Here is a 24089-nt window from a genome sequence, read left to right as displayed (position 1 = left end):
CACTGAACTTCTCTTAAACGACTGGACCGATTTTGATGAAATTTTTTGTGTGTGTTCAAGGGGATCTGAGACTGGTTTAGATTCACAATTTTGTCCGCTGGACAATGTAAAAAAGTTTAAAATTTTCAAATTAAAGACGTGTAGACAGGACAACGTCTGCCGGGTCCGCTAGTATTTTAATCTATACTTATAATAAATCTGTAGAGAGGTCAATTCTGTACATTGAATATATTTAAAAGAAAACCAATGGGGGATGTTTAGTAACGGATACTGATACCGAATCTGCAATTTATAATTTTCTTTTCTGTCTGTCTGTCTGTCTGTCCTCCGTCTGTATGTGACGCTATCACGTAAAAACTACCGGATAGAATGCACTGAAATTTGGTATATGCATAGATTAAGTAGTGGAGCAGTTCCTAGGATACTTTTTATAGCATAAAATTTAAAAAAAATTAGAAAATTGAAAAATATACGTAGAAATCGTTTGAACCTGCGTTTCCCTATAGAGACCATAGATGGCGTTACAATCCATTTCACAACATTCGCATAAAGTTAACGCGGCGCCTGCCGTATCGATACCTGTTGTTCGCACCAACCAATAGATGGCGTTATAGCTCGCAACAAAGCATGTTTTTTCTAATTAATTTGTTTTGATGGCTTTATTGTAAAAAAATACCTTTGAAACATGCTATACATTTATAAGATTTTTAAACATAAATGTTGTATGATATATTACACAAAAATGTTGGTTTACGTGGGTCCGGTGCGGTCGGGATATCCTAGATGGCAACCGAGTAATTTCGTTTGTTGTTCGCCGCAACTAACAGATGGCGTTGTTGTTCGAAACACAACCAAATTAATTGGTTGCATTAAGGAAATAAATTGTATAGCTATGAAACAGACTACGTGGTAAGTTTTAAAAAATAAACAACGGATGATATATAAAAAATAATTACGGGTTACGCGGTTTCGGACGTATCATCGCAAGTAAACATTATTACGCGTGTGAAGAGCTCCGGCGCAGATAGGTCTGTCTGTACCTATTATAATATTCTGAATCCAGACGGGTAAGCAATGGTCAGTCTATAATAAGGTATTATATTTTACACTGTAAACTGGTACGGATACAGACGAGAGCGGAAAAGAAGGTAATCACAGGAAATCAGGCCTGCCTGAGCCTGTGTCACATTGTGTGCCCTTCGGGTCCCTTTCGTATATAACCATTAGATGACAAAAGAGTTGTTAGCATTTTTATGTGTATCGAGTGCTTCGCAATTCGCGTGCTCAAACGAATAAGCAACAGTACGAAATTCACGCGAGCGGAGCCGCACGGGTCAGCTAGTACATAAATAAGTGACAAACCAAATTCCAAAATGGCAACTGGCGGTGTAAACAAGTCAACACAAAGACTGCTTGTCGCGTCAAATTGTTTTAGGTATTTGCGTTTACAATTAAATATCAGTGTCAGTGTTTGGTAAAGCCGACCTTATTCCCAGGAATTTAAGCTTCGAGTGAACGAAGAAGCAGTGTTGTTTGTAGCAAGCGAAATACCGCACGAACCGCGAATGATTGCAACAAGAGGCGTAACTAGGCAACGCGGTTATGCTAACCATAACAATAAGCCGTTGTTAGCCGACGATACGGTCGGTAACATAAGTTTACACACGCAATCTGTGGCCAAACAATACTCTGTAATACCGACTGTGCGTCGTAACAACCAAACAACTTGCACAATGTTGATTTACTACGTACAACCTAAAATTTACGCCCTACGCGCTATAGAAGAACAAAGAACATGATTGTCCACTTTATACATCAATGTCAAAGTATCTCATCTATACTTCTATACTAATATTATAAAGCTGAAGAGTTTGTTTGTTAGTTTGTTTGTTTGTTTGAACGCGCTAATCTCAGGAACTACTGCTTGGATTTGAAAAATTCTTTCAGTGTTAGATAGTTCATTTATCGAGGAAGGTTATAGGCTATATATCATTATGGTACTACCAATGGGAACAGAGTACCAGTGAAAAATGTTACAAAAACGGGAAAAATTTAGACCCATTCTCTCTTATGTGACGCAAGCGAAGTTGCGCGGGTCAGCTAGTAAAAAATAAAGCAGACTTTGGCTGATCCAGGAATTGAGCCCGGGACCCCATGATTAGTAGTTGAATACACTATAACCACACAACAGAGGTAACTAAGTAGCAATGTTAGAAAATTAACCATTGCGTCCAACGAACAGCCAAGATATTTTTATTTATGCTTTTTTACTTTACTGAAACTGAATATTTCTTTGCGCAATTCTACGTTACTCTCTTTGAATTAATGAGTGCTACTTGCGCTAAAGTGCCTGTAATTTATAAGTGGAGTGCTTAGTTTTATTTGCACTTTTCTAGATTTGTTTTGTACTGATACAGTGATACCTTACCTAATACTCAGTAGTAAAGTGCTCATTTATTGGATCTTGTGATCATTTATTGGAGCCAATACTCATCAGTAAATCACAGTGATAGCCAAGTATGTGCGTATTTTTGTAATTATTTGTATATAACAAGAATTATCACTATCTCTAACGGTTAAGAAAATCGTTGTGATAAAATCTTGCAGGGGTAAAAGTCCTATAACACATTTTTGAGAGCATGTAAAGTCCTTAACCCACACTTGTACAGCGTGGTGGACTTAAGGGCTGGTCCTCGTTCAAAAGAAGATCCTTTACCAGCAGTGGGACAGTAATGGGTCCTTGGTGTGGTGGACTCAAGAACTATTCCGTCTCGTTCGGGTGGAGATCAACATTCAGGGGTTATAAATAAAAGAAAGTGCAAGCCAAATATCTTCACGTGTCTGCCTTACAAGTCGCGGCTTGCTACTATATGACACACAAAGTTATTTGGTACGTAATATACTATTAATACAATTTAATATTATAATGATATAAATAGTACTTACTATCTTTCTTGAGCCAGTGTGTCTGAGGTTGCGGGTAGCCGTTAGCACTGCAAGAGATGTGCCCGCCTCGTCCGAGCAACAGTGACGAGTTCTGCGGTTCCTCGCTCCATTTAGGTGCCACTGTGTACAAAACATATATGTTTTAGATCTTATTACAAAGCATTAAATGTAGCAATATCGTTATGTAATAAAAATATCTTGGCTAAGGTATAGTCAGTGCCTTATAATAGAGAATTAAGTATCTAATACCGTAATGTAATAAAAAATCTTTCTAAAAAGACAAGGTCAGTGTATCCCGTGCCGAAACGTCTAGCAAATCAAAGTCAAAATACACGATCGCGTTGAATGTAATTTATGATAACAAAAATATATGTAAACTGAAATTTTAATGTTTATGAATGCTGAATCTTAACCTGTCTTCGTTAATACCTCTATAATGTGTATAATGAAAGGATATTCTGGCTGTGCTCTGTCAATGCTTTTATTCTGTTAACTATTTATATTATTTTATTATGTCTTTTAACTTAAAAGAAAATAAGATATTTACTAGTCTATTGAGCAATCAAAAATTGATTGTGTATTTCAAATCCTTTGTACGGAGTTTGCAAAACAATGAAAATTGTGAATTTGAATTGAATTAAATCAAGTCAATTTTATATTCGTCTTTTAAAAAATCTTTGTCCTCTTTGAACCAACAATTGCTTCGAATTAAAACGACAAGTAACTAACAAAAAATATAACAAAACATTAAAAGAAGCTATAAAGTAACCAGAAGCTTTATAACATCGTCAAAAATAAAAATAACACAGCCATTATTAAAAGCGGCGAATTTTAATTAGCTTCGCGAATAATGAAATTCAATATCCGCAGGAATAAAGCGAACTTTTTAAAATGAATGTTTTTTGTTCCGAACATTATTTTTTAAAATACGGATCAAGGTTAATACAATATTGGTTTCTGAATTCAATTCGGAGAAATAGTGGATTTAAATAAACTCTTTTACGGTCCGTGGTTACGGTATATTTTATTTGAGATTTATTTCGAGAGAACTTTTTATTACCAAATAGTATTAAATATTTATTTTAAAACTAAATAAATCTGATGATCGCCTTAGATCGTTTCCGTAGGTATTAGTGGGATGAAACTTTCAGAAATCTTCAAAAAGTCATTTCTGTTTTCAGTTCCGATTTTGATTTTAACGTTTTGAGCGAATGCCTATATTCACGAAACAAAATTATATTAATTTATAAGTGTGTTATCTTCAAATTGCACTTGGCCAGCGTGGAGACTTATGGCTTAAAACAATTCCCTCTGTCCCAGGAGTAGATCCTTGCCCAGCAGTGGGACATTAGAGGGTACTCATATTTTTTTTAAAGTGTGTTGCTTTAGCTTGGACACCTCATTGGAGCCCTATTTGTGTTACACGCCGATGTTTTTATCACTCGGCTATCATTATTTTCAAATACACGTAAGAAGATAAAAAAATAAAATATATCTTAATATATTCGAGTCGTTAAGATCGCGACGTATAATTTACTTTGAAGAGCCATTATAACTGAATAATAAAAACTCATTATGCGAAGAGGTTTTCTAAGAAGTTTTAGTCTTGCGAAGTGTTTTCCGCGTCATAACTTTGAGAATATATAAATATTGTGTTCCTAAATATTCATTAGAGACTCGTTAAGATTTGAATATAAAAGAAACGTAAGTAATTTGAAAGACTGTTTATAATAAATTCTATAAAAGTTTGGAATAAGGTATGTTTTATGTATTTTTAATTAATTCGTTCTAGATTGACTAGAATCTAAAACAAAAAATTGGACCAAGATCCAAACTGGATCTTTTATTTTTCAGTATTGGATCTAACAAAAACGCGGAAATAAAAATGTTTGTTAACATTTATAGACATAAAGTAGTGAAAGGTGAACCTGGGTTTACTAAAATTTAAACCCACATAAATACTTAAACAAAATAGATACATAGAAATACAAAAATATGAAACTGCAGCAAATGGCTTACTGATATTTGTTTAACGACGCGAGCTTGGTGATAAATAAAATTTATCACCAAGCTCGCGTCGTTTTTTTGGGCGGTAGGTGTCAAAATAAGTGGACACACAAGAAATCACTCTAGCTTTATTTATCGAAATTTTATCAGTTTAATTGTTTTTATTTAAGTTTATTAATATATATAAGTATAAATTTATCACTTACTACAAGTAGTACATAGTATATGTAGTTTAAGTGTATAATTATACACCACCTGCCAGCTGACCACAAATCAAATTCTGCAAGTCACTACTACACCAGTAAGAAACACACTATGTCTCAATTAAGTGACATACAGACGACCCAGGCAAAACTTGAGGAATCATTCAGCAGGAGGATGGCAGAACTAGAAGCACAACTGCAAACTGGTGCTGCCAAAGACACGGTGGCCAAAGTTGCTGAGGAGTTCCGCACTTTCCGGGAGCTTATGTACGGTGTCCTTGGATTGCTCCGGCAACAAATCACCGAATGTGCCCGAATGGTTGACTCCATTGAAACCAGACACCGGAGAAAGGATCTTCTGTTCCTGGGGATCCCGGAGTCAGTTAAGGTCGACCAGCAGTACATAGTGTCGGCCATTCTCAACAGCAAGATGGGCCTGCCGGACATATCAACCGCCTCCATAAGAGTGTGCCACCGAATTGGAGCCTCTGGTGGTAAGCATCATCGTCCCGTCTTGGTGCGCTTCTCGAGTGCTGATACCCGGAACGCTGTTTGGCGTGCCAAGGCGAAGTTGCGTGGAACGTCTATGGCCGTAAAGGAGTTCCTGACGCGGACCCGCCAAATTGTTTTTGCCAAGGCACGCCAGCACTTCGGCATGAGAGACTGCTGGACCCAGGACGGCGTCATTGTGGTAAAAGTCGCCGACGGTAGCCGCCACAAGGTAATAACGACCGACGAGCTGAACGCGTTGACGGCCAAGCAACCAAAGAAGACCGATGTTTCTGGCTCCCATTCTTCCCAGACCGCTAGCGCAAGCACGGGCTCTGTGGCTAACTCCAAGACACGCAAGTTGTAACTGTATTTGTGTTTGAGTGTTTAAGTGCTGACTGTGTCAATTGTGAAACGGTGCCGAGCTGTACGGTATAGTATTTGCTTACGATCCGTATGTTGCGTAACTTATAGCTTGGAACTGATTTTATGTATACCCTCATCATAATTGTTTTGGTTTAGGCACACACGTAATGTTTCTTACACTCACATTTTGACACATGACAATGACGGGCTCGAATGGTTGCCAGTTGTCAAAGTGACAGCGTTTGACTTTTAACTGTTCGTTCAGAAACGTGTGTCTGGATGTGAGATTTTGATTACTGTATTTTTTTTTTCTTTTCTTTTCTCTTGAATATTTGTTTAATTTTTTCTTCCAATGTTAGCTGGCGGGTGGTGCAGAGATGCAATTTGCACCGTATTTTTTTCACTTTTTTCATTATTATAATTATTTAAAGATATTTATTTAATATATTATATAATATTTATTATTATTTTACTATGTATGATGATGATGCTTTTGTTTCTGCTGACGAATTTAGTGTATCCTCGAGCGATAGCTTTTGCTCCACGAAAGGCACGCTTGGCGACTTTGTGCGAGGGACTTTTGATTGCTCTACGAATAATCTGTTGAACGTTTGTCACATAAATGCGCAAAGCGTCCCTAGCCACTATAGTGACCTGCAGGAGGCATTCGCTGATGCTGACGTTCATGCCATCCTGATTTCAGAGACGTGGCTCAAACCTCACCTACCCTCAACTTCTTACTCGCTCCCTGGATTTACTCTCATCCGTAATGATCGGATAGACAGGAGAGGGGGTGGTGTCGCTATCTACCTCAGAAGTGACTTCCCTTACCAAATTCTAACTTCTTCTTGTCCCAACTACTCTGCTTCGGCCGAATTTCTTTTCCTGGAGGTTTGGGTCAAAGGAGCAAAAATCCTCCTTGGCGTAATATACTGTCCCCCATCCATCGATTATTTCTCCAGTATTGAATTAGTGCTGGAATCTTTAGGGTCCAATTACATACATCACATCATCATGGGCGATCTTAATACCGATCTCCTTTCCTCTGGCTCACCCCGTTCCTGTAAACTCCTAGACATCATTGAGTCCGCCAGTCTACACATTCTTCCGCTGAATGCCACTCATCACAATATCGATGGCGATGATACCTGGTTGGACTTAATGATGATATCTACTCCCGCCCTTGTCTCCTTTTCTGGTCAATACCCTGCTCCCGGTTTTTCTCATCACGACCTTATATACCTATCCTACATCCTCAAACCTCCCAAACCCCATCCTAAGGTTCTGTTTAGGCGCTGTTTTGGGCGCATGGACAAAGCTAAATTGTGTGCGGATGCTGCTAACATCGAGTGGGAGCAGCTAAAGTCAGCGCCTACGATTGAAGATAAAATCGCAATTTTTAACACTGCTGTCACTAGGCTGTTTGACGTCCACGCGCCAGTCAGAAGGGTGAGACGTAAACGACCGCCTGCTCCCTGGATGACTGAGGGAGTTCGCATTGCCATGCGGCGTAGGGATAGGGCATTCGCAAAGTTCCGCAGAGACCGCTGTGACGACAACTGGGTTCAGTTCAAAGTTGCAAGGAACAGATGCAATCAGATGGTACGCAACGCTAAACGCCGACACATTCTCAGTAATCTTTCTTCCTCTTCCCCAGCCGATATCTGGAGGTTCCTAGGGACCCTAGGTATCGGCAAACAACGAAGTAACGTTCCAGACTGCACTGTTGGTTTGGATGACATTAATCTCCATTTTGCTTCCACAGTACCTCTTGATCACCAAACCACGTGCAACACTGTCCGTTTCGTAAATAATTTACCCCGACCCAACTTTGATCCCTTCTGTTTTGCTCCAGTAACACCGGAAGATATTAAAAAGGTAATCCTGTCTATTAAGTCCAATGCAGTAGGCGCTGACGATGTCAGTCGGCATATGATCGTCACGGCATTGGATCACCTGCTCCCCGCCATTTCCCATATCATAAATTTCTCACTCACCTCTGGTTCTTTTCCTTCTTTGTGGCGCAAAGCCTACATTATCCCGTTACCTAAAATCCCAAATCCTTCGAGCCCAGCCCACTTCCGACCCATATCAATTCTCCCTTTCCTCTCCAAAGTGCTTGAGGCCTGTGTGCACAAGCAATTAACACAGTTTGTGTTAAACAACAACTTGCTTAACCCACTTCAATCCGGGTTCCGACCAGGTCACAGCACTACATCCGCACTCCTTAAAGTGACTGGCGATATAAGGGCGGGCATGGAAGATACTAAAGTCACCGTGGTGGCTTTGGTTGATTTCTCGAACGCCTTCAATACCGTCAGTCATGATATCCTTCTTTCCATCCTTTCTCACCTTAACATATCTTCTGGTGCACTAAATTGGTTTTCCTCATATCTCAAAGGACGCCAACAGTCGGTTCACATCGGTGACTTATCATCGAGCTGGCGTGAACTCGATTCTGGCGTCCCACAAGGCGGCATCCTCTCTCCTTTATTGTTCTCTTTTTTCATTAATCCTCTAACCGATAATCTTCAGGGTGCGTATCATCTGTACGCTGATGACTTGCAACTCTACGCGCAAGGAACAGTGGATTGTATAGCGTCAGTTGTCGGCATGATTAACAGTGACCTTCAGCACATTGAGTATTGGTCTAGGCAGTTCGGTTTAGCTGTTAACCCTGACAAATGTCAGGCTATAGTCGTAGGCAGTAATCGCAGCATCAGTAGGCTAGGTCAGGTATCAGTACCACCGGTCGTATTTAATGGCTCCATCATCGAACTGACCCCTACTGTGAAAGACCTGGGCCTTTACTTGGACTCAACTTTGAGCTGGAGAGCTCAAGTATCTAACGTCTGCAAGAGGGTCACTGGTATACTGCGGGCTCTGTATCGTCTCAAAAACTTTTTGCCATCCACGACTAAAGCAATGCTTGTGCAGACCTTAATTTTTCCACTGATCGACTATGGTGATGTATGTTACTTCGACCTGAATGCAGATCTCCTCAACAAACTTGACCGCCTTCTCAACAACTGCATTCGATTCATCTTCAACCTCCGCAAGTATGATCATATATCTACTTATCGCTCCCAGCTTAGGTGGCTGCCTATTCGTGAGCGCCGTAATTTACGTGCACTCACGACTCTCTTCTCTTTTCTCACTTCTTCTACTCCCCCAGCCTACCTAACTCCCTACTTTCAATATCTGTGTGATAATCACAACCGTAACCTTCGTTCCTCTAATAATCTTCTTCTTCTCTGTCCATCACACACTTCTGGGTTTGTCAACTCTTCTTTTCCTGTCCAATCTGTCTTATTATGGAACGCGCTCCCTCTTGAAATCAGGATGTCCACTAACCGTCTTACGTTTAAGAGCAAAGTTCGGGATCTCTTGCTAAAACAAGTTGCAGAATCGTCACACTTATCTTAGTTTGTATTTATGAAGTATTGTATGTATATATTATAAGTATTATATTTAGTTTATTATATGTCTTTAATATAATCTATTTATATAATATATTGAATTATTCGTATTTAATATTTTATAAATGTAAATAATTATGTATGTATATACTCATCTATATTTATGTAGTAACATGACCACATTGTTATTTATTTGTAAACCTTTTTCTCAACTAAATTTTCCTCCTTTATAATTTAAACACCTACTTCATTTAATCTCTGCATCACCCCAAGGTAGACTGGCAGAAAATGCCTTTGGCATTAAGTCCGCCTTTATACAAATTGTATAAGAAGTTTAAATAAATAAATAAATAAATAAATAAATAAAATTTATATGTACGCAAATACTCGTACTGTACTCGTTACAGATTTTATGTATTACAACACCATATTGATAGCCCTCTAGATTCGGCGTATATGTTGACAGGAAAACTACAAAAATGAGAATTTAAGTCCAAAAAAAATGATGCTAAATGATAGTGAAATTAATTTTGTCCGTACCCGGGAATCGAATGCGAGACGTCGCGATCAGCAGTCGAATACATTTATGATTGCGCCACAGGCGCAGACAATGCAAATAATGACAATATTTACTCTTTTTTTATATCAATACTTATTGCACTCCGATTATGGTGACAGCACTCGTAGCTGTAAAACATCTATATCAAAAATAAAAAAACAGTTTAAAATCTTACCTTTTATATACAAATTCACAGTCCGGTTGACTTTAGCAACGTGATTGGCAGCCACACAAGTATAAGTGCCACAATGGTCCAAAGACACATTCTTTATAATAAGCACACTGAACACTTCTAAACTTCGCTCCACAATCTGAAAATTTACAACTATTTAAACCACTCGAATAAGCGAAATTAAGAAGGAAATTGTAGAAACTATGCTTTCCAAGTTTTCAAAGGTTTGATAGTGGAACTTAAAATTATCAGCAGTATAAAATCTCACGGGAGAAATACTTGGGCTATGGACATGATTACATAAAAGTTGCTCTGAAAAATATAGCACCGAAATAAAAATATCACTTGGAAAACAACAACCTAGTAATAGGAAAATAAATCGAGAATTAACAGTCAGTCACCTTTAAATGAGTAGGAATCTTCTTCCCATCCTTCAACCAAGAGTAATAAACAGGAGAATCTCCGCTCTTCAGATTACAATGTATCTGGACTATCTGTCCTTCTTGCAGATCCGTCGGGAGAAGAATCTCTTCCAGTTGCGGCGCTTCTACCACATGCAGTTCAAAAGATCTTTTAGCCATTTCCCCAGAAGGACTTCTCACTATACAGGAGTAACCAGCCCCATTATCTGCCTTCGAAACCTTCGGGACATTCAAAAGGCCATCATTGGAAACCATCGGTATGTCTCTCTTGCCTCTTAACTTTGGTTTCCTTCCAAATATTTCTATACTGGCCGTGTTGTTAACAGATCGTTTGTACCGATTACCTTGTGTTGTTATATCCGGGTTTATTTCTTTCCCTTTGTATTCCCACGTTATTTCCCTGTGAAAATGATTATTTGAATTTCTGTTGGCTTTATTAGATACTATTGAAATAGCTGTTTGAGACTGTTTTAACCAAATCTTTCGGTATTGTCTAGATACTATAAAAGAAATAATCTTGGTAATATTTGTACTGATACTGAGTATCTTCATTTTAAAGAATATTTTCTTAGCTTTGTATAAAACACAGTCCATTTATTACTTCATCTCCAAAGTAGACTGGTAGAAAAATCATTTAGTAATCCCCCCTGTATACAACTTTGTATACGAATTATAAGTAGAATAAATATTTAGCTTTTGATATTTAAAATCACCAGAGAAGTAAAATTAAAAAACAAAGTTATAAGCAAATGCTAACTATATTATAGAAACTATTACAATAACAATGCATGTGAATCCCATCTCAAAATTTACAATTTCATCACATCATTGCTTTTAGTCTAACATAAAATGGTTCAATATTCCCAATATTCAAATTCATGGAATCATTTCAATGCGGACACGACCATTCATACAATTCCCGGTATGATTTTAATCACTCCATAGTCCAGTAGTTCTATAGAATATATTGTCTGTTTTTGATAAAGGCGAATAACCAGTTATATCAAAAACGGATTCGTGACCCGAATGTTGAAAAGGACATATTTGTTACAATTGATTTTTGTAGTGATCATTGACCTGCATATTTTCATTTGAAACGTTGTTTTTAATGTCATACGTATATCCAGTAGTTTTGCGTTTAAAAAGACTTGCCGTGAGTTTCTTTCTAGCTCTTCTCATAAGGCTCTACCTCCTTCACGAGCTAGTAGTAGATTGATGATTTAAATTATTCTCATTGAGTTGTCCCACGGTGGGACACTCTGGGTTGTGTCGGGTCTATCCCACTTGTCCCACAAGTCAATGGGACTAGAAGGATAAACTCAAGATATTTAAACGATTTTTTGTTTTACCAATATGATAATAGTCGATTTCGACCCCAACGTGAAAACTGATGCATTGACTTTGGTACATGAATTTAATTGGATGTATATAGATACATGTAGGAACCTAGCTATAAAAATAAAAGGTGCATCGATGAACTAAATACATTAACTCATATGGCTATGCAAAACAGGCTTTGGTCCTTCATTGACTCACAAAGGAGATACTAAAGCTACGACGAATGTACACGAAAAACTTTCCCTCTTACGTGAGAAAATGTTTGAAACTAAGGCCTAGATTTCTGCTACGCTGACGTCGGTCGCGTACATCGGATTCATATTCCGCAGAAACATCTGCGACGCACGTAAACGGCGTCGTGCGGTGCCCCATAAAGCATTGTGCTTGTTTGTACATACGTGTCTGATGTCAGCGTAGATAGAAATCAAGATTTAGACCTTGTCCAGAAGCAGCGCATTTGCGATTTTTTCGCGAGTAATTCGCTCGAACGTTCCGTCCACAAGGAGCGTGAGCTTCGCGCGAATTTGAACTTGCGCGAAGCTTGTGGACGCAATGTATGGGCGTCTAGTATCTCGGCAACGCGCGAATCGATTCGCGGCAAATTAGCCCCTTCTGGACACGGTCTTAAGTAACAACAAGTTTTTGTGCTTCGCTACAACGTTATAAGAAATAACAAAAGAAAACTTTATTATTCAAAAATTCGTGGAAATTGTCCACGTCTGTTCTTTATTCGCTATAAAATATTTTGATGGAGTTCCCCGAAGAGATCATAAAAATGACATCAAAAGCTAAAAGTATTTTCCCGTAAATGTACTGAATATTATCGTTTATAAATTATATTTTAGAGCATCATAATGTGAGAAACAAAGGTACAAGAATAAGTTTTCTAAAATAATTAATCGTTATAGAAGTTTCTAAGAAATAATTGATTTCAATTGAGTTATTGGGAGAGAAATTTGAAAACGTTTCCAATTATTTTATGAATGAAAGGTTATTGCTACCTTATTGATTTAATTTTGTATCGAGAGATTTGTTATTTTAGGTTCGTTTCCTATCTCGAAGTTTGAAACAGACCGATCATCGTTTAATAAAATTAAGATTTATTTGGTTCTCCAGGTTGTACGAGCGTTACAAAATTATTATTCTATTTATTTCATCTTCTCTTTTTAATGTGCAGTGAAATGACATATGACTATATAAAGACATCGATGACGCTTAATCTTCGGAAACCACGTCATATCTAAAGAATTATCATATTCCAACACAATTGTAGGATCTGAGTTATACCCTTATTCTGTAGATAAGCTATCAGTTCCTCCTTATATAGGTAGTCCGATTAAGCAAGGCTTCTTAAAAACCATTTAAATTTGAGAATAAAGAATAATAACCTTGCGAAAAAACTCAAAACTGTGATGTAATGATTGACTTTTTAGTTAAAAAGTGTACTTAGTATAACACTTTAGCACAACGTATTTTTTACTAGCTCTTTATGTGTCCTTTACTGGGCATTGCTATATCTTCCTTATTGTATGTTTCCATTACTATAAAGGAACTGATGTAAACACTCAGGTCATATACTACGGTCTAAAAAAGAGTAGGACATATCCTTATTCTCCTATTTGTGCATGCATTAGTCTAGATATAAAGGAATTAAGTTGACAGCATTACCTCACAGGATATCCATAGTAAGGGCACTTCAGTGTAACACTTTGTCCGCTCTGCACTTTAAACGGTGGCAGCGAACGGATGTACGGCGGTCCTGCGCAATAAATACATTTTATATTACAGCTTTATACGCTCTACGAAGATTGCTTTCAGTTTTATTGAAGTGGAATAGATAGAACAATGTTTTAGAAGAGTAAATTTTAAATAAATCGTATCTTCATTTTGTTAACAATGTGATAGCATTGTAGTTAAACAGTCGCTTGCTATAAAATGAAATGGAACTCGTTTTCCGAATGAGTGTAACAAAGACTGGAGTGGTTTTTCACGTATCACGATAAAATGCATACAAATATACAAAGACCACTGCAACTAAGTTGAAATACCTAATGATTCTAAAGTTTCAAAGTAGAAAACAATGAACATATTTTGTTTTTTTTCTATACTTATTTCTATCTCTATGGGAAAATCAGTTTGTATGTAAGTAATAACTAGCTAACTAATTTTAAAACCGATTGACTAACTCTTAATCATCCTCATAAGTTAGTATTGCCATTCGTGACAAAAAACAAACCTTGCAATAAGAAGTTACTATACTAGTCTTGCCCAGAATTTAGTGAAAATATAAGTTCTCGAAATAAGATATCTCCACAAAATTAGGTTAAAGAAGGAAGAAAATTCTATAATTTAATTTTAAGTCTAAGAATAATTAAGGTTCATGTTGCCTTATAAAGTTCGTGTTTCTCCCCAATTAGCTCAAAGTCGTTAGTCCAGATCATTGTAATGCGAACGTGAAACCCTTATATTTAAAGCTAATAAGCTTCTGATATTTAAAATATTCTCCTTTATAACAATATCGTTTTAAATTCTTTGAGCTTCGAGAACAATGAGTTGAGTTTATGGAAATATTGTACAATGTTCATAGCTAAAAATAAACCTGTGTGGCTTTTTAGGTGTTGACTATATTTTTGTATAGAAAAAGTATTTTTTGTACGTTGGAAAGTAAAAAAAATGGTTTTTATTTTATTCTCATGTTGTTACAATATTTGCAGGTATAAAATGATAAACGAAATAAGTTTTCCTAACATTTGAGTCCCTAACCCGCATTTGACCAGTTTGGTGGATCCAAGGCCTAACCCTTCCCTTGTTCGGAAGGAAACCCTTGCCCAGCAGTGGGCAGCAAACTCATTTCTAACAATCCTTTATACCGAAAATCATTAACAACGTTTCGCGCAAAGCTTAAAGAGTCCAAAAACATTTTCATTCGAAGACGCTTTTTGCTTCAATCCAAGTTCTACGTCAGAAACGGATAGCTATACATACATATACGATCTGTATAGCGCTATCTCTTTCTAACTAAGTTTTGGTTTAATAACTTACCATAAACATTGAGCCTGTCGTGATGCGCGACCACATTGTCTCCATGATGAGCCACGCAAGAGAACAGACCTCCATCATCAACCCTCAAGTGTGATATGTTCAGTTGAGTGATCACCCCGCCATCTGGGGCCATTGTCTGACCTATGGTGTACCTAAAATGAAACGGTATATTAGAAAAATGCTTGAATTCCTCATCTGCTGATGCTTAATTGACAACTACCGGGACTTACTACGTGTCCTCCGAAGAACGGGAAACGCTAAACTCATAAACAACTACGCGGTGACCAATCTAAAGAATGTTCGCGGTAAGTTTGCTTACCCTAGTATACGTTTACCGACCAGTGATCGCAACAAAATATGAGTGACTTTCAATCGGTTTTGTGATATTTGATTAAGTTAAATTCTTGAAAATATTCCACCAAACTTTTTGATTGCAAAACATAATCATGCATGTAAAAATTTAAAACAATGGAAAAGTGATTGTTATTTGGTAGTTTCGTACAAAAGTTATTAAAACATAGGTGAAATAATTTAAATTTTTTACACATAATTGCTAAAATAATCCTCTTATTCCATACAACTATTCATCATTCAACTCAACTTTTTAACTATCACGATTCATGAGATACAGCCTGGAGACAAACATACGAACAAACAGACGAACAGACAGACAAACAACAAGTCTCAGTAATAGTGCCCCATTTATATCCTATAGGTACGAAACCCTAAAAATATATAAACTATTTAATATTAATATTGCTAAAGTAATCCTCTTATTCCACACAACTATATATAATTTGAAAACAATTTGGCAGTTTAATAAGCGTTTCGTTGAAAAGCGAATAAACATAATCCTGAAATATTCAGTCATTCACGTGCTCGTAATTCAGGCAATAGATTGTCGATTTCATTCAGAAATTCATGGAATAATTATTAACATTTTAGTCTATAATGCATGCAAGAGTTACAAAATGCTATATTTGAAATATATTGCTGCACTGTTTTGTTATAAATTTATTATCGATAATTTTCATTGGAAATAGTAAGCAATTTTGACTTATTTTTACTATATTATTAAAAAGTTGTCACTTTTTTAATGAGAGAGAGAGAGAGATTAATGAAATGAAAAAAATGAGATGAAACATCAATCAGTACTGGCCTGTTCACTCTAAAGGTGCGTTTACACATGGAGGAGCCCAGTATAAGCAGAACACGGGACGAGCACAAATTTAATTAAGAAGCGCGCTCTTTCTATGTTCGTAAGTCAGTCCACATTACAAGAATTTTTGTGTGGCGCACCGCTCGTTTTCCCACAACATTTGACACTCCTACACAACTAATATTTTTACGATAATTCTGAGTACATTTAACGGGAGTTTATCTAGCGTTTTTCATATGAGTTGAAACGCTATATAATAGATAAACTACCGCTAAATATACTCAGAAACCTTAACGTTAACCTTTGATTTACAAGTGACATCACAATAACGATCTTTAAAGGGTTAAGTTGGCTCAGTCTACACACACGTCAAAAGAAATTAAAACAGCCCAATAAAATTATAACAAAAAGTACATTTTATAATACCTCACCTGGAATCCGTATTAGACGATATAACAATGCCGTCCCTTTCCCAAACAAATCTGCCTGGATGTGGTCCATTCAGCGTACATTGTAGACTCACCTGCGTAGAAAAATCAACTCTATGTCAAACGAAATACAGTCACATTTCATTTGTAAAATAAAATAGTATAAAATTGAAATCGGGAAACAAAGCCCCTGAATATAATACAATGTTGAATTTAAAATGGCACTTGAATTGAAGACGTAAGCTTAAATTGTTTGCTTTTGCTTGTATAATTTCGCTTTATGCTCTAGGTTTCGAGATAGGTACTATTTTATCTATGTAAAATGTTGTATTGTTTTAATTCTTTTAAGCTTATTCTCAAGGAGGATTGAAGTCAGGCGGGTGGCTGGTTGTAAAAACGTGAAAAGCATGTTTTTGAGAGAAAATATGTAGTGCCGATCCCACGTACCGTTTATTTTAAGCTTAAAAGTCTAGAAGTCTTCATTGTTTAGATTTGAAATATTATGGTGTTATAACTGTTTCTTGTTCCACTTATATTACCACATATTACAGATTTTATGGTGAGAATTGTAAAAGTACGGGTAAACATCATTGCTTCATCTTCTCTTTGTTCAATGTAATTGTATTCAGGTATTTATTATATGTATGAAATAGGCTTAAGAGGATCTATGGAAACGTTACATTATTATACAAATAGTTATCTTATCATAAATTAATCGATTTACAAAAAAATTAAATTGAATTTGTTGTCTCACACTTATTATTATCATTTATTTACTTTATTTTTATATTTATTTATTTATTAGAAAAATCTAACAATTTTTAAAACATCCAATTATCTACATTAAATACGCGCATAGATACTTCAATTCAAAAGTATAGTTAATTATTAAAACCTACTCTTTCATTTCTCACCCGTCCTCTCTAATTCTTTATAATATTTCAAAATAAATCTTATCCTTTTAAACGTATACTCACATCAACTCCGGGCATCACGGTTGTTTCGCTAAAGTGTTGTGATATGATCATTTGTAAGCTCCTTTTGTTGCGGACCACATACGTATCTGGAAGTATAGAAGAGCATCAGAATTCTTGTTAAATGGAAGATGTTTTTACGTTTGACTGTTGATACAATTAACGCTTCTTATATAAATAATCTACTTAATAATTAGTTATTGTTATTTGTAGTAGATTTAATGTAATCTCCTTAATAATTCTAAGTTATTTTAAAGTAGATTATTTTTAAAAGATTAAGGCACAGTTTCGTCAATTCTAAACATCTATTGAATAGCTTATATGATGAAATTTTAACAGTTGTTTTTGTACATTTGCTGCCACTTTTTTTAGTAGATAGTGACACTTATTTATAAATTGTGAAACTAGCCTTGATTATTAAATTAATTTTAAAAAGCTTGAAACAATGTCGATAATAACATGTCGTGTATGGCTTGATATCTTAGCCATCATTATATTGGAAACGATACAAAGATGCTCTAAGAGCAAATAAAAATATGCCAAAAAATATTTCTGAGTTTAAGAAAAACACAGTATTCATAATTTTACTAAAAAGGATAGCACCTGACCAACATTATACGAATTATAATAAAAGAACTGCTAGGTAATATATAAAAAATACCATTGTTTATTAAAATTTCGTTCGATATCAACATCACAACAACACAACAAAAAATTTTCAACTTACTACTAATTCGACTATTAAAACCACTGAAACCGGATAAATTCAATCATGAGGTTTTTCATGCAATTTCATAGAATATCTGCTCCAAAATTTCGTTAATTGCAACTAATTCAACGAAGCATTATTGGTGAAACAAGTACTAGTTTTGACTGAATCATATTGAATGATAACTAACTAAAATTGTCACTCAATTATAATAATCATCCATCATGATTCTTTCTGTGTCACTACAATTTATCTATGTACATTATTTCACTCCTTGAGTTAAACTTCCTTTTTAATATTAAAATTTAATATATTTCAAATTAATTAAATTTGAAAGTAAAAGTGTTACCACACAAAAGTAAAAATTACTAATTAAAAATAATTATCGAATAAGTAAAAAAAGCTATTCCAAATTAAGTGACGTTTATATTTATTCCAAATTCATTCGTTTGTACCTAGAATTTAGTCACCAAGAAATATATGAAGAACCAAATAATATTTATCGCAAAAGTTTTGTACTATTTTCCAAGAAGTTTCGCAAGGAATATGAGAAATGAATATAAATTTTCAATTTAATTGAAATGGGAGTCGTTAAAATTAAATATTCTCTTTAATATTTATTGGCACTATATCATACAACATTATCGGGAATTTCATATTTCAGTATTATATTTTAGTGGAAAGTTCTCTAGTAAAATATTGCGTCTTACTAATAAACGTAGTGTAAGCTTTGAGTTGTACGGTGTCTTGTCACTCAAATAATTTAAGTCGTCTGGTCATTTCAATAAATCGATTTTGCGTCGCAGTGTTAGAGCAAGTGATGACAACTGTAGGTATAATTATCAATTGCTCTAACAGTAAAGAAAAACAATGTGACGAAACCTTGTAGGCCTAATTTTTTTTAATACGTTTCTTTAGGGCAAATGAAAAGTCCCCAGCACTTAGCAAACGTGGTGAACTAAACCCTTATTCGGTAGGGAGGAAACCCTTGCCTAACAGTGGGACAATAGTGGGTTAAAAAAAAATGAATGAAAAATACAAACACTGTATAACTAATCAAAGCTGACATGACGTTTATTAGAAAGTCAGTACGAAGTTATAAAGACAGCTTACGATGTGACAAAGTCCTAGTAAGCTTTACTAGTTGAATTTAATACAGGTATTAGAAAACTAGCATAAATTAATGTGACATATAAACTTTAACAAAGTTGACCATTTTTATGTTACAATACAATGTTTTAAAAATATGAAATCTCATAAATTTTGCGGTGACCTCAGTAGTCCAATGTAGTCGGTGCTATCGAGTATCGAGAGTTTGTCATCCATACTAATATTATAAATGCGAAAGTAACTCTGTCTGTCTGTCTGTTACTCAATCACGCCTAAACTACTGAACCAATTTGCATGATATTTGGTATGGAGATATTTCGATACCCGTCAAAAGACATAGGCTACTTTTTACCCGAAAAAATTGGGCATTATGGGAAAATTAAGGTGGCGGACGAAGTCGCGGGTAAAAGCTAGTTTAAAATATACTACGAAAATAGTTCTTATGGCTCTCGCTAGAGGTGCTTACAAGATTGTTTTATAGCTTGCTGCTTGTCAATAGTAAATAGTGGTGAAGAATTACATTACTGTACGTAGTGAATAACGTTAGAAACTGCGTGGTTCTTCGGAAAATGGTAACGCAATTTACTCATTAAAAATACAACAGAGGCAAGCACCGCAGTTATTCCTTTTTTTTTCAAAGACAACTCCCGCACTAAGAATAGCTCTTGTGTCGCGGGGACTTTTACGAACATACAAACAACGGACACAAAGCATAACCAGACCGGAAACAATTATTTGTGGATCGCACAAATAATTGCTTCGTGTGGGAATCGAAATCACGACCTCCCGACGCAGTGGTGTTGGCGTGGTGACCTAAACCACTGCGCCACGGAGGTTTAGGTATTAGTCACTACTCACTACAAAAGTGAAAAATGTATTTACTTACCATCATATATATTATTGAATCGATATTCCCTAACCCCAAGTGTATTATCTTCGCCGAAACTCGATCTGTAAAAAAAACAACACGTCAGCATTCGACTCCAATTATTTTTAACGACCTGTTACTTAAATTTTAACATAATGAACGTGAAATTTTGGCTATTATTTGAGATTTATGAATTAGTAGTATATTGAATGAACGAAATCAATATCGACGATATTATGTTAAAGATAGAATTTCGTGAAATAATTTTCTAATAGGGACTTGGACTAAAATTGGCTTCGTAGATATTTGTCTATTAAATTGAAAAAACAAAACACTGTACACATATTTTAAAAGGAAATGTTGCGTAACGTATTAATGTACACATTGAAAATAGTGGCATTGTGTCGAGATTAAGAGCCCTGCCTCACTAGGCGTATCTGGCTACTTATCCAAGTATAATAGCATTAATATTGAAATTTTAATGTCACCTTGCCACACCGTCACCACGTGAGTTAAATGACATTCATTTCGATATTAACTGCTTGGATAAGTAGCCAGCGACGACGCCATGACGTCCTAGTGAGGCAAGGCTCTAAGACCCGTTAGCAATTTTGTATTATAACTAGGCACCTACACATCTTAAAGAACCTAGCCATAAAAGGCACTCACATTCATAACATCCTGTGCTCTATACAGTTATAGTGGCTATACCTTATTCATTAGAGTAATAGACAATAAAAACACACTTATTAATGTATGTATAAAAATGGTGTTATGGTAAACATTTACTTCTAGAAACTGTATATTAGGTAGATCAAAACTTTTTGCATACTATATTCTATTTTATCTATTCTATCCATACTATAAATAATTTATTTATTATTTTATCCATACTATTAATATTATAAATGCGAAAGTAACTCTGTCTGTCTGTCTGTCTGTTACTCAATGACATCTAAACTACTGAACCAATTTGCATGAAATTTGGTATGAAGATATTTCGATGCCCGAGAAAGGACATAGGTTACTTTTTACCCCGGGAAAATGACGCATTCCCATGGGAAAACTCAGGTGGCGGACGAAGTCGCGAGTAAAAGCTAGTAATTTATAAACAACTACTATTTCAGAGCGGTTGTATTTGAATTTAAACTCTACCCGTGTTTATTTAGTTCAACTACGTTCATTAATATATTAATATAATGACTCTTCTTTCTAATTTGATTATTTTACACACAATGTTGCATTGCAAACAATACGGTTAAAATGGGTTAACACTGAAAGAATTTTTCAAATCGGACCAGTAGTTCCCGAGATTAGCGCGTTCAAACAAACAAACAAACAAACAATCAAACAAACAAACTCTTCAGCTTTATAATATTAGTTTAGATTTAAAATGTACTTGTATTTAAAATAGCTGACCCGCGCAACTTCGCTTGCGTCACATAAGAGAATCATAGCTTTCCCCGTTTTTGTAACATTCTTTACTGGTACTCTGCTCCTATTGGTTGTAGCGTGATGATATATAGCCTATAGCCTTCCTCGATAAATGGGCTATCTAACACTGAAAGAATTTTTCAAATCGGACCAGTAATTCCCGAGATTAGCGCGTTCAAACAAACAAACAATCAAACAAACAAACTCTTCAGCTTTATAATATTAGTTTAGATTAGTCTGGACATCATCTTTGAAATTTGTTGATAGCTTGCCGTGTTTTGATGGGTGATAGTGGTAGAAAATCAAAGAAAATAGAAAATTATTCTGTCGTGATGCTTGATTACGATCATTCATCACTTCAAACATTCCAAGAAATGAACTCTACTTATTAATATACAAATGAAGTAAACTTATTTCATACCATAAATGTATATTCCATACCACGTAGTTGAAATAGCACAGATCGTTTCAATAACATAACGTTTAAGGGATAACTCTACAAATGTTACGTCACAAAGTAAAGCGTGGTTTTTACGTATATTCAAACCTAGCTGACCCGCGCAACTTCGCTTGCGTCACATAAGAGAATCATAATTTTCCCCGTTTTTGTAACATTTTTCACTGGTACTCTGCTCCTATTGGTTGTAGCGTGATGATATATAGCCTATAGCCTTCCTCGATAAATGGGCTATCTAACACTGAAAGAAATTTTCAAATCGGACCAGTAGTTCCCGAGATTAGCGCGTTCAAACAAACAAACAAACTCTTTAGCTTTATAATATTAGTATAGTATAGAATAGATATTTTCCGATAAATTACGAGTATCAAAACCTATACGATTGTCTAGTCCTACTATAAATTACGTATTAAAAATTGAAAAACTTTTCTGGCACAGAATAAGAAAACTGATAAAGTATCATGAAAAAATAAAAATTCCGTTCTAAAAGCGTAAAAAAAAAGTTATTGACAATTTCCACGTGTCCCATTTTCAGGTCCCTATGAGCTCACTTTTAGCGGCTAAAAGCACCGTTTGAAATTTCATTAAAGAGGTGGTAAATTGGAAAGCCTAGGAAGCCTCTACTATCGGATGGCATGTAATGAAATTATAGACCTCTGAAGCCTTAAAAATAGGGTCTACATCACTCCATATGAGTTGAGTAGGTATGTTTTCAAATTTTAGAATAATATTGAATTACGATACGGTGCCTTGTTTTGTTTCATTAGCTTTGTAAATTTTAAGTATTTCATGTAGGTGAGGTAAAATAATGAGCACTAAAGCTTTGATGTCTATTAGATTATCCCTATCTCAAAGTGTGGGTTCGATTTATATACAGATCGAGTATAAGTGGGACATATAAACACACTTGTCTCCAAGGCACAGCAGTTAAGGTCCTATTCGTGGGTTTGACTCCCACACGGAACAAATATTTGTTTGTATCATAAATTAGTTCAGAGCACGTATTTGTATGTTTGTTTTAGTATTAGATCACATCGACAAAGTCTTCAAAAAAAGGTCAGGTGCGTAATACTCGTAAGCAGCAGTCTTTTTTGACGAGATGTATCAATGTGAACGAAGCAAGGGAAGTTTGTAAGGACCGTTCCAAATGGCGTTCTTTGGTCTCCGCCTACCCCCATGTGAAAATGGCGTGATATTATGTACGTCTGTATATTTTTGTAGATACTTTTATATCGTCTCTATGCTATATAACCTCCTATTTTCTTTATTTTTTTTATTGGACAACTCACACACGGTCATTTGATCCCAAACTTAGCAGAGCTTGCACTATGGTAACCAAATAACTGATAGCGCTGTGTAGTATTATTGAAGGAGTACTATTTGTAAGAATAATGCCGGTACTTAATCTTACTATCTTACGCAATACCCAACTATGTTAACACAATTCTCACTCAAGAGCCTTTTTATTGCGTATTTAACACAACAAGTTTCAACGTCACTTCCACAACTCATACTTAAGAATCGTTTTTATTGCCGTACAAGAACGTACACCTCAAACAACTGGTAAACTTGTCGACGAGAACACATTATACCGTGGGTGTCGAGATTTGAGAACAATGGTTTATATTAATATAACTTTATTAGGTGTAAAAGACGATAAGGAGGTCTTTTGGTAGGATATTGTTATTGTAGCGCGATTTTTTATAGTCTGTGCTATTGAGTTCCAAGAGTTTGACATAAAAAACGTAATTTAAAATTGGTTGCTACTTTATTATAGAATTTTATTACATACTAGCTGACCCGCGCAACTTCGCTTGCGTCACCTAAGAGAATGGGTCAAAATTTTCCCCGTTTTTGTAACATTTTTCGTTGCTACTCCGCTCCTAATGACCGTAGCGTGATGTTATATAGCTTATAGCCTTCCTCGATAAATGGGCTATCGAACACTGAAATAATTTTTCAAATCGGACCAGTAGTTCCTGAGATT

General features: G+C 35.7%; 1 protein-coding gene across 1 annotated transcript in view; it reads right to left on the bottom strand.

Annotated features, from left to right (window-relative positions):
- Positions 1-24089, bottom strand: part of LOC142983173 (cell adhesion molecule Dscam2-like) — a 93695-nt gene that overhangs the window by 54418 nt on the left and 15188 nt on the right. The window contains exons 3-10 of the mRNA XM_076130055.1: positions 20230-20294; positions 17528-17613; positions 16554-16645; positions 14964-15115; positions 13590-13680; positions 10563-10983; positions 10165-10300; positions 2947-3066 (exon numbers count right to left, since the gene is read on the bottom strand). Coding sequence (XP_075986170.1) covers positions 2947-3066; positions 10165-10300; positions 10563-10983; positions 13590-13680; positions 14964-15115; positions 16554-16645; positions 17528-17613; positions 20230-20294 — 1163 coding nt within the window. The remainder of the gene's footprint in view (positions 1-2946; positions 3067-10164; positions 10301-10562; positions 10984-13589; positions 13681-14963; positions 15116-16553; positions 16646-17527; positions 17614-20229; positions 20295-24089) is intronic.

Source organism: Anticarsia gemmatalis, chromosome 23 (assembly GCF_050436995.1).
Source record: "Anticarsia gemmatalis isolate Benzon Research Colony breed Stoneville strain chromosome 23, ilAntGemm2 primary, whole genome shotgun sequence".
Lineage (NCBI taxonomy): Eukaryota > Metazoa > Arthropoda > Insecta > Lepidoptera > Erebidae > Anticarsia > Anticarsia gemmatalis.
The sequence above is the reverse complement of the archived record's forward strand: the minus strand, read 5'-3'. Positions and strand labels throughout refer to the sequence as shown.